The sequence below is a fragment of the Equus quagga genome, chromosome 5 (genome assembly GCF_021613505.1).
Source record: "Equus quagga isolate Etosha38 chromosome 5, UCLA_HA_Equagga_1.0, whole genome shotgun sequence".
Taxonomy (NCBI): Eukaryota; Metazoa; Chordata; class Mammalia; order Perissodactyla; family Equidae; genus Equus; species Equus quagga.
In genome coordinates this window covers 15,110,037-15,122,092 of record NC_060271.1, presented here as the reverse complement: position 1 = coordinate 15,122,092, position 12,056 = coordinate 15,110,037, and the positions used below count along the sequence as shown (strand labels likewise).

Sequence of the window (12,056 nt, the reverse complement as noted above, 5' to 3'; positions counted from 1 at the left end):
AGACACGGAGAGAAGAGGCGAAAGGTGGGAGGGAGTACCTGGGGGTCGTCCGGAAGGGCAGGAAGCCGCGAGGGAGCGAAGGAAAGGAGAGGAGCGAGAACGGGAGAGAGAGGGTGTCGCGGGCTCAGGGGCGTGTCCTGGGGGGCGGGGTACTCCGGGGCGGGGATCAGGGGGCGTGTCCTGGGGGCGGGGCGGCTGATCCGGGGGCGGGGTCAGGGGCGTGTCCTGGGGCGGGGCGATGGGCTTCACTTTCGCCCCCCGCGCTCCGTTTTCAGCAGAACACTTTGACCGTGGACCATGTCGACCGTGGTAGCTCAGTCGCTGCATGTTTTTGGTCTTCGATCCCACGTGGCCAATAATGTCTTCTTCTTCGATGAACAGATCATTATATTTCCTTCAGGAAATCACTGTGTGAAATACAATGTGGATCAGAAGTGGCAAAGATTCATTCCAGGTAAAACCCTTTCCATCCAGATGTACATTAACAGTATGTGCCAGATATAATCCCATAATCCCAACACGACAATTGAAAGAAAAATTTTTTGGCCAACTTGAGTATGTGTATAGTTTTATAAATATAGAAGAAATACATGTCTACTTGCATTATTTAACATATAGATTAATCAATTACACATACATAGTTAACATGTAAAATAGTGTTAATTTAAAAGTGCTTTTGTTCACTGTGATTTAGTGAAAAGAAATATTTTGAAGAGTTTTTTTTCATGCATCTTCAGTATTGTTGTCTCTGCCATCGCCGGGGCCACTTTTTGAGTTGTCTGACACAGTGTTCCTGAGTACACCACCTTCGTTACAGCACCTTTTGAATTCAAGTTTAATGAAAGACTGGAGATTTTACCCCAAGTCACAAGTAACCATGTGTATAATGTAAATTTTTTTCTTCACACTGGTCCTTTTGATGATATATATGATTTCCACAACTTAATCGCTTATTCTCTTTTTCCACCCTTTGTTGCGTATAGTTTTACCACATATAGGTGTAACCTCATGTAAAATATAGTTTTGTTTTTGCTATATTCTAACTTTATATAAATGGAATCATAGTATATCTATTCTGCGACTTGCTTCTTTTGTTAAACATCATGTTTTTGAGATTACGTGCATCTTGATACATATTACATGCATCTTGATACATATGACATACATTTTATTGCTCAATGGTGTTCCATCCTATGAATCAAATATCCCAAATATATCTATCCGTTCTAGTGTTGATGGACATTTGGGAAACAACAGTTTTTTGCTGTTACAGACCATGCCACTATAAACATTCTTGCATTCATATATGCTTGTCCATGCGTGCAGATTCTCCAGCGCACACAGCCAGGACTCAGATTACTGGGTGATGTGGTAGTACCAATGTACACTCCCACCAGGAGTGTGTGAGAGTTGTTCCCTACTCAAAGATTATTAATAAATTCTCCTATATTATCTCTTTTTTACTTCATACTTTTGCCTTTCACCTTTGCGGCTCTGAGTTAGAATGGTGCTTAGTGCATTAGGGAATAGCAAGGAGGCCAGTGTGGCTGGAGTGGAGTGAATGGAGGAGTGGAGCGCAAGAGGTGAGGCAGAGAAGTGATGGGGAGCAACATCACGTAGGGCTTTGTAGGTCCAAGGCTCTTACTCTGAGTGAAGTGAAACTGGGGGCGGATTCTGAGCAGAGGAACATGATCTGACTTACACTCAACAAGTTCATCCTGGCTTTTGTACAGAGAATGGATTTAAGGAGTGATGAAAGAGGAAGCAGGAGACCAGTTGAGAGACTATTGTGTAATCCAGGTGAGAGAAATGGTGGCTTGGAGCAGGTTGCAGGCAAAAGGAATGGTGAGAAAAGATCAAATCCTGGATGTATTTTGAAAGTGGTGGTGACAGATTTCCTCTTGGACCTGATGTGGGGTGGAAGAGAAAAAGCAGCAGCAGGGTTTTTGGCCTGAGCAACTGGAAGGATGGGATTACTGTTAACTGAGATAGAGGATTTATCCATGAGGCATAGTAGGCACAGAGTCTAGGGCCCATGATACTTTTTGGGACCAAGAAAATGTTTTATTTTTAATGTACTTTAAAATCAGGAAAAAAATGAATATAATAGTAAGGACTAAATAATAATGAATCCAGCCTGGATTATATTCCTTTTTATACCAATGCAGACACAAAATATCATTTTCAACATTTTTTAATGGAGGACGGAGCCCATGAAAACAAAAGTACCTGGGGCCCATGAAAATCATAATGCAGCTCTGATTGCATTTCCCAAATAAAGTATTTGCACTGTAATCTTTGCCTCAGGCTCTACTTTCTAGAGGACCGGGCCTTTCATTCTTATGCTTGTTACCTCATGCTTGCAAGATGACTGTTGTATCTCCAGATATCACCTCTATATTCCATGAAAAGAGGAGTAGAATGCATCCATCCCTGGTTTTCAAGAAAGCACAAGCTTTACAGTAAAGCCAGTCCAGCAGACTTCTGCACTTGTCTCATGGGCGCAATGTCACACAGATCACCTAACTGAAAGGGAGGCTGAGGAATCCAGTAATTAGCATCCCAGCCTCAAAAGTAGACAAGAGTATTGAGTACCAGTTGCTCAGGGCATAAAGGTTCCTATGATCTGACCCTATTCCACCCCTCTAGACCCATCTTTGGTCACCCCTGGCTCACATGCGATGCTCCAGGAATATCCCACTGTTTGCAGTTCTCCCACCGTACTGTACCCTTTGTCACATCCACACCTTTGCTCTTCCTACCACCTGCTGACCCTGCGTCCAACTTTGTCCTCCTTCAGGAATCATTCCCTGACTTCTCCTTCCACCTCCACCTCAGTAAGGTTCTCGTCCTAGTCATTTTCATAATACCCCAGACATAGTTGCACCAAGGGACTGCAAGGATTGACACTTGTCTCCTGTTGCGTCAGCAGTGCCCATCACTGTGCCTGGATCATGTTGGATCTTGGTGAAAGCATGATCTACCCTCATTACCCTTTTTACCTCTGTTTGCAGGCTCAGACAAGAGTCAGGGCATGTTGGCGTTGTCCATCAGTCCCAACCGGCGATACCTCGCTGTCTCCGAGACTGTGCAAGAAAAACCTGTCATCACCATTTATGAACTGTCATCCATCCCTTGCCGGAAGCGCAAAATCCTTAATAATTTTGACTTCCCAGTTCAGAAATTTGTTAGCATGGCTTTTTCTCCAGACTCCAAATACCTGTTGACTCAGACATCACCTCCAGAGTCAAACCTTGTCTATTGGCTGTGGGAAAAACAGAAAGTAATGGCCATTGTTAGACCCGACTCTCAGAACAACTCCATCTACCAGGTACTACCCAGCATAATAAGTATTGTGCAAATTATGAAAAAAACAGTAAGAGCTCTCTTTTATTGAATGCTTTCTGTGTTCTGGGAACAGTGCTAATTTCTTAACATGCATTTTTAAATTTAGTCTCACAGCAACCATATATGGTATGCTTAATTGTTATCCCTATTTTACAGATGAGGAAACTGTGCCTCCAAGAGGTTGAGTCACTCACCTGAGATCACAGAGGTGGTGAATAGCAGGGCCAGGAGTCCCTGACTCCAGTGTCTGTCTGTCTTTTCTCTGGCCCAGAACTGCTTTCTGGTCACAGGTCAAGCCCAAAGGTGGACTGTTCAAACTCACTCTCTCTTCCTGGTCCTAACCTCTTCCCAGCAGCATTGCTGGGCGGTGGGAAGATTTTTGGGAATGTAATGTCAAGTGGTAGATCTTTAGGAAGCTGTCATTGAAATTACAGTTATGTGGGGAACAGAATTTTCTATTGTGGTTTGAGGGCAAATGAAGAGGACCAATTAGGAGGCTGGTTGACTCTTAGGGAGTGGGTCCCACAGACCCGTTGTCTTGGTGCAGCCAACCTAGTCTAAGGTCTAGCACTCTGTTTTACAAGCTCAAGAACCGAGTTCTGTTCATGTTCAGAGATAATAGCCAGTCAGCTTCTCAGGCATAGACTCAGTTAATCTCCCAAGAGGCTGATGTGTAAACCAGCATGTCACAACTAGAACACTCACATTGTTTATCCAGTGTTATTTCCTCCCTAGTCATAGAGAACTTGGGAGATGAAATTAATAATTAATAATCAGAAGTTGCTTGGTGATCACAGAATCAGACCAAAGGCAGGGAGAGCCAGAAAAGTATTTCATCCAGTCCATGATGAGGCCTGATACAGCATCCCTGTTCAGAGCAGAGAGCGCCTCCTCTCAAATCGATTCAGTAAACACTTATTGGATGCCCACTGTGAACCCAGCACTTGGAATACAGAGATGAAAAAGCCACAGCCCCTCAGGTTGCTCACCTTCTAGTGGGGGTGACAGGTTGACTTCTTGTTCCTGTAGATTGGGATGAGGGTACCGATAAAGAAGCTCAGTTGGTAGGAGACCACGAAACAGTCCCTGACATGAGGTTCCTTCCCCCTGGACAGGACACATAAACCTGCCAGATCTTCATTTTTCTGTGTTTCCAGTTGAGCCTTCGTTCCACTTTTTTGGCACAGAGCTTGGCCATTGTTAAGACCCACTCATCTTGCTTTTTGGCCTTTGTAAGGTGACTTTTGTAGGTTTCCTACTTTACGACTAATGAACCCCACAAATATAATGGATATGGATCTGTGCTCTTGTCAAATAGGGTGTCAAAATCGTATGATTTGGTCATGTTTAAAGGATACTCTGAGCTACCTAAAATAAATATTAATTAGTAAAATGAGAAATAATTCCATCAGGATTAGTCTTATAAATCTTTTTCTTTTCTTCTTTCACATTTTACAGGTGAGCTTCAATCCCCAGGATAACACTCAGGTTTGTGTCACTGGAAATGGGATGTTTAAGCTGCTCCGCTTTGCCGAGGGAACCCTGAAGCAAACCAATTTTCAGAGGGGAGAACCCCAGAACTATCTAGCCCATACCTGGGTGTCTGATGACAGGATTATTGTTGGTACTGATACAGGCAAGCTCTTCCTCTTTGAATCTGGAGATCAACGCTGGGAGACAAGCATAATGGTCAAGGAGTCCACCAGCGAGACGAAGAACCTGAACGTGATCCAGGAATCAGAGAGGTGATGGGGCCTCTCCGGGCTGGTGCTCTTGTGAAAGTATTCTCATCGTGCTAAGCATTACACAAAAAACAGCATTCTTTACAAATCACTCACAACCCCTCTACTTTAAAAATCAACTCTTTTCATCTTCTCTCTGCCTTTCTAGTTTTCATCTATATTCAAGCACAAATTTGACAGTTACGACCATAGCCTAGAGATAATTCTTTTTTATACCTAACCTCATTTTATAAGCATTTTAGTATGACTAGTCATCAAAACTACAGATTTTTAAAATGTATTTTCTAGTGGCTGCCTGATTTACTGAATCAATTCAATAAATGTCCACCGAGCCCTTGCAGCGTACAAGGCATCGTGCTAGGTGCCGGGGGCACAGGTCCTCAAGGACTTTACAGTTCGGTAGGAGGCAGCAGACTAACAAGGAAGTGCCAGGAAATTTAATCTGTAGATCGGATAGACGCATATGGGCCAAAGTTGGGGCTCGGGTCAATTTTACCTCTTCTACAACCAATAATATTCATATCTCACATGTATTGGAATGTATGTACTAGACACTGCCTTATGCGCTTTACGTATATCCTCATTTGAGTCTTAATCTATATAGTACCTATTATTATCATGCCTATTTTACAGACAAGGAAAATGAGGCTCAGAGAGGTTAGGTGACTCACCCAAGATCACAGTACTATTAAGTGGTAGGGTCAAACCTACCTATCCTCAAACCCTCAACCACATGGCATACTGTAGATTCTTCCTCAGTAACTTTCAGTACACCCATTTGTCACCATCCCCCACGCCAATGATATCTCCTTTATTGTCATGATTTTATTAGGAGCTTCCTAATAAATCCCTGTGCCCTCCGGTTTGCTGTGTTCACAATCCTTCAGTGGGTCCAGGGCTCCAAGAATACAGCCCAAACTCCTGGACGTGTCCCACACATCGCGTCTGCTCTAAGCCTTCTTTACATGGGGAGCATCAGCTCTTGCCTCTACCTACCACACATGCCATGTGCACTTTTCTGCTTTGGGGCATGGTCATGTGTAGTTCCCTCTGCCTCCGAACCCTGCTCTGTTCCCCTGGACATATACACGTACCTGACATACTCCTGTTCGTCCTTCAGATCTCAGCTGGGAGCTCTCAGCCTCTGCTCATCTCGGATAGGTACCCCTCCTCTGTAACTGTCCTCACAAAATCCTTGTTACCTGCTGGCTGGCTGCTCCCGTCCTACTCAGCTGCCCCCTAACAGTCCTTGTCACATGCCCCCTAGACTATAAGCTTCTGAGGGCAGGAACTGTGTCAATGTCATTTACCATTGTTTTACAGAGTTGTTAACACAGTATGATACCAATAAATAATAGTTAGATGAATGAATGAATGAAAGAAAGAGAGAGAGGAAAGAGGGAGTGAGGGAGGGAGGAAGGAAGGAAGGAAGGAAGGAAGGAAAGAAATGGGAAGCTGGATTCAAATCTCAGCTTTTCCACTTCCTAATTTTCCAGCCCTTCTTTCTCATCCCTAACAGAATTCATCTCCTTGGGATTGCCTCTGTTAACTTCATATACTATTTCCTTTTTCCAGCTTGATTGAATTTCCAGCAGTCACTTCCCCAGTTCCTTCCTTTGAACAAGTCATGATGACCAGCAGCCACAGCCAGCTGACCATGCCCCAGGTGTTTGCCATTGCAGCCTATTCAAAGGGATTTGCCTGCTCTGCTGGGCCAGGGAGAGTTCTTCTGTTTGAGAAGATGGAAGAGAAGGATTTTTACCGCGAGAGCAGAGAAATCCGGGTAAGGAGGGGAGGAAGAAGCAAAACTGGGGTCCTACTTGCGTTTGTTCTCCAGCAGCTGAGCACTGACAAGGAGTTTGATGGGCAGGAGAGCAGCTGTAGCGCTGAGCATAAATGGGGACTTGAGCCATTTGTCCTGAGGGAAGTTTTAGTATGGGTTGGACAGAGTTGGGGTTTAGAATTAGGAAGATCTGCATTTGAATCCTGAAGAGAACTTTGGCAAATTCTGTTTTCTTTTTGAAGCTTAGCATTCCCATAAGAATTGTACTATTATAATATATATTGATGTTTAATGTCAAGCATACTACCTGGGACATAGGAAGCCTTCAGTAAATGTTTGTGGAATAAATGATACAAACTGTGATGGAGAGAGATCATGTCTGGTTGGAGAAGAACCAGGAAGGCTTCTGGGTGTTTGATGATAATCTTTGAGGAAGGGTCTTAGAGGATGCATAACATTTGACAGGAAGAGATGGATTAGGAATTCCAGATGGAAGGAACAAATTAAGCAAAGTCACCCTGACAGGGAGCAGGTGGTGTGTTTGGGAGATGTTCCCCAGTCGATAGGGACTAAAGTCACTTAAAGGGAGAAGATTCGAGCTAAGGCTGGTGAAAGATCTCAGATGCCATCCTGAGGTGTGTTTGTAATTCAGCAGGCAACCTGTTTTTCAGTGGAGAAGCATTGTGCTTAAGAAAAGTAATCTACCTATGAAATAGAGTGGGCATGATTTGGAGGCATTGGACGTGAAGTGGTTAAAAATACATTGGATGAGTTAAACTTGACTCTGACATTTATTGGCTGAGTGACTTAAGATGAGTTGCTGAATCTAGCAAAACCTGTCTTTGAGAAAATAGCCCATGCCCTGTGGTTATCAAAAGGATGAACCGGGGCCGGCTCCATGGCCGAGGGGTTAAGTTTGCACGCTCTGCTGCGGCGGCCCAGGGTTTGGATCCTGGGCGCGGACGTGGCACTGCTCGTCAGGCCACGTTGAGGTGGTGTCCCATATCCAACAACTAGAAGGACGTGCAACTAAGATATACAGCTGTGTACAGGGCGGGGTTGGGGAGATAAAAGCAGGAAAAAAAAAAGATTGGCAACAGTTGTTAGCCCAGGTGCCAATCTTTAAAAAAAAAATTTTTTAAATAAAAATAAAAATAAAAAAAAAGGATGAACCAACATCTGTGTAAATCACTGCAGGGCTTGGTTCTCCAGAAGTCGTAGTAGTTATTATTGCCGCGATTAGGCATCAGGTAAGTAACAAAAAAGCTACTGAAGCCAAGAGGCCGTGAGATCTAGGACCACAGCACAGTCACAGAGGAAGTGGGAAAGGAAAGAGCCTCTGTGAAGGGTGACTCTATAGGCCTTTCCCTGAGTAGACGTGGGAGGCTGGAGCTAAGAAGCTCTCAGAGGTCATGTGTGGGCTTTAGGCCTGGATGCCTGGGAAAAAGTGCCAGAGACGGGAAAATTGGGGATAAGAGCAAAGTGGGCAGGGACTGAGGGGAGGCATTAGGCATTTACTTTGCCTATAAAGCAGTTCATTCTTTTGTTTGTTTATTCATTTAACAAACATTTATTGAGTGTTTACTATAGGCTCCATGCTGGGGGCCAGCACAGGGGATACAGCAGGGAGGCAAACACACTAAGAGCTGTCCCTATGGCTCAGTCAGTCAGCCGACAAGCAAATAGGAACAGGTTGTTGGATGGGATCAACGCTGTGGAGAAAATAAAGCCACGAAAAGGACAGGGAGCAAGAGGGAGTTCTGTTCTAGAGAGGATGGCCCAGGGAGGCCTCCCTGAGGAAGCTGACATGGGACCAGAGACCAGAATAAGGTGAAGCAGTCGGAAATGTGACTTTGGGAGTGAGATCAGTCTGCATGCACGCACTCACATGCACTGCTTAGCTTATGTCTGGCACGGAGTTGATGCTTTATTTTTACTATTTTAAGTATTTATCACTGTAATGACTTTCACTACTACTGTTTTCATTGAAACCCTCATATTAGGTAAAATCCCTGAGAGCTAAAATAGAGAGGGAGAAAAGAAGAGGACTGAGGACAAAGCATTTCCGAATTTAGAGACTGAGACAGGATGAGAACCCAGCAGAGGACACTGAGAAGTCCTAGTTGTTCGCTCATTCATTCAACAAATGTCCTTTGAGAACCTACCATGCCCAGGTTCTGTGCTCAGAGCTTGAGATTGATGAGTCAGAGCTGACTGCTCCCCTCGAGGTCCTCTCCGTCTCTGTAGGAAGGCCACAAGGCAACACCCATTCATTCGCTGACCACCTGCTACATTCCAGGCACCGTTCCAAGCACTAGGGCACAGCAGTGGGACAGCACAGAGAAGGGCCTTGATCTGTAGGCTCCCATTCTACTTTACACAGTGTGATGAATGTGACAACAGAGGGAGGTCCCAGGTGCTGTGGGCACATTGAGGGAATATCTGCCACCCCCAGCCCAGGGCAGGCCAGGGAAGGCTTCCCAGAGCCCTCACTTCCCCTGGTGGAGCAGGGGGAGTTGACTACATAAGGAAGGGTTACGGGGTATGTAGGAAGACAGGACTCCAGGCAGAGGGAGGGAAGCACAAGAGTCCAGTGTCCTGGACCTCAGGGAGGCAGGTGCCACCATCACTGCTATGGGCTCTTGAAAAGCCAAGAAGATGAGGACTGAGCAGGGGCCTCTTGCTTTGGTGACAAGGAAATTTCTGCTGTTCATGAGGACAGTTTCAGTAAGTGATGCAGTAGGAGCCAAATTAAAAGGAGTGAAGAACTGAGTGGTAACTGCGTGGTAAGGAAGTGGTGGTGGTACGTGCAGGCCAGCCTTTCAAGAAGTTTGGTTGTTAATAGATGAGAGATAAGGAAAAGGAAATCTGATTTGTAAGGTCTACTTGGGAATGACAGGCCCTCTCAGAGACTACTGGCAGGAGGCGTGTGACCCCTTCTCTTTTCTCTGCCCTGCCACCCTCCCCACATGCAAGAAGGGCTGTCACCTGCCCCTCTGCTGCCTTCAAGTGCACACTGCTGTACTTGGTGCAGGGGACACCCACACTGGGCTTCCGACAGGTGGGCCAGAGAGGGGTTTAGACCAACGCTTGTTTTGAAAGGGGCCCTCAAATTGAGATGTAGAGAGAGATCGTTTTTACATGTGCTGCTGTCTTATTATTCAGCCACTAATCACTTAGAGGTGAATACAAAACCCACAGAAACAGAGGCGACTCAAGCCCTCCCTTCTCCACATCTGAGGAGGATCCTGGGAAGCATGCTGGTCTGGGAGTCTGTAAACTAAAAGGATCTGCGAGAACTCTGACAGTCCAAGGACACACTGACAACGCTGGGACGTTACTGATAGCTGTCTCATGTCCTGGGCAGATTCCTGTGGACCCACAGAGCAGTGACCCGAGTCAGTCTGACAAACAGGATGTCGTCTGCATGTGCTTCAGCCCGTCGGAGGAAACCCTGATTGCCAGCACCAGCAAGAACCAGCTCTACAGCATCACCATGTCCCTGACGGAGATCAGCAAGGTGAGTCTTCCCAGCGGCGCTTCCTTCCAGCCCGGGGACTGGTCACCATGTGTGCAAATTTTAATCCGAAGTGGCTGAGCATGGGCTCCTTCACCCGCTTCGTAGCAGGGGAGAAGACACTCTAATTTTAGGATGTCCGTCTAGAAGTACTCTGGGACCATCGATGGGGTTGTGGTTGCTGCAGCCTCATTGGATCTCCAAATTTAAATCATTCTATCAAATTTAAATCGTCTGTCAAATTTAAATCATTCATATCCTTTTACCCAGCAATTGCACTTCAAGAATTTAATGTACTGCTATACCTGCCCTGTGCCCCGAAATGTATATAAAAGGTTTATTGTTGCTTTTTGTTTTTGTTGTTTTTAAATAACAAAGAAAGCTGGTATAAATACACTGCAGGCATTGCAACTAAAACAGCACTATTAAAGAGAATCACTTTGTTCACTTTGTCAAGAAGATATTACAATTTTAAATTTGTATGCACCTGATAGCATGGACTCAAAATGCATAAAGCAAAATTTGACAGAGCAGGGAATCTAGACCACCTATAATTAGAGTGAGAGATTTTAATGTGTCTTTCTCAGTAATGGTGGTTTTTTTAAGTAACAGTTGTACTAAGTTATAATTCACATACCATACAGTTCACCTATTTAAAGTGTACAATTCAATGGTTTTCAGTGTATTCACAGAGTCATGCAACCATTACCACAGTCAATTTTAGAACATTTTCATCATTTCCACAAAACTTATAAGGGGGCTGGCCTGTTGGCATAGTGGCTAAGTTCGCATGCTCCACCTTGGCAGCCCAGAGATCACCAGTTCGGATCCCAGGCATGGACCTACACACTGCTCATCAAGCCATGCTGTGGCAGCGTGCCACATACAGAATAGAGGGAGACTGGCACAGATATTAGCTCAGGGCCAGTCTCACTCACCAAAAAAAAAAAAAAACCCAAAAACTTATACTCTAGCTATTATCCCCCTATCTGCCCCCTTCCCAGCCCTAGGTAACCACTAATCTGCTTTATGTCTCTCTATATATGCCTATTTTGGACATTTAATACCAATATTTGGACCTTTGTGACTGGCTTCTTTCACTTAGTGTAATGTTTTCAAGGTTCATCCACAATGTAGCATGTATCAGTACTTCGTTCCTTTTTATGGCTGAATAATATTCCATTGTATGGATATACCACATTTTGTTTGTCTAATCATCAGTTGATGAACTCTTGGATTGTTTCCATCTTTTAGATCTTATAAATACTGCTGCTGTGAACATTCGTGTACAAGTTTCTGCATGGACATCTATTTTCATTCCTCTTGGGTATATACCTACAAGTAGAATTGCTGGGTCACATCATAAGTCCATATTTAATAACCATTTAAGGAACTGTCAGATTGTTTTCCAAAGTGGCTGCACTATTTTATCTTCCCATCAACTGTGTAGGAAAGTTCTGATTTCTCTGTATCCTTGTCAACACTTATTATCTTACTTTTTGATTATAACCATCCTAATGGATGTGAAGTGGTATCTCATTGTGGTTTTGATTTGCATTTCCCTGATGACTAATGATGTGGAGGACCTTTGCATGTGCATTTGACCACTTGTATACCTTCTTTGGAGAAATGCCTTTTCAGATCTTGTGCTCATTTAAAAAATTGT

The 12,056-nt window shown here is 44.4% G+C and overlaps 1 protein-coding gene across 4 annotated transcripts in view; it reads left to right on the top strand.

The window, feature by feature from the left end:
* Nucleotides 1–281: 281 nt before the first annotated feature.
* CFAP57 (cilia and flagella associated protein 57) overlaps nt 282–12,056 on the top strand; it is a 93,287-nt gene continuing 81,512 nt past the window's right edge. For 2 of the 4 annotated variants that reach the window (XM_046662753.1, XM_046662755.1), the window contains exons 1-5: nt 282–454; nt 3,015–3,331; nt 4,807–5,093; nt 6,666–6,873; nt 10,241–10,393. In XM_046662753.1, coding sequence (XP_046518709.1) covers nt 298–454; nt 3,015–3,331; nt 4,807–5,093; nt 6,666–6,873; nt 10,241–10,393 — 1,122 coding nt within the window. In that variant the 5' untranslated portion in view covers nt 282–297. Of the gene's footprint in view, nt 455–3,014; nt 3,332–4,806; nt 5,094–6,665; nt 6,874–10,240; nt 10,394–12,056 lie in introns of those variants that run through there. The other 2 variants (XM_046662754.1, XM_046662756.1) reach the window with 2 other exon arrangements.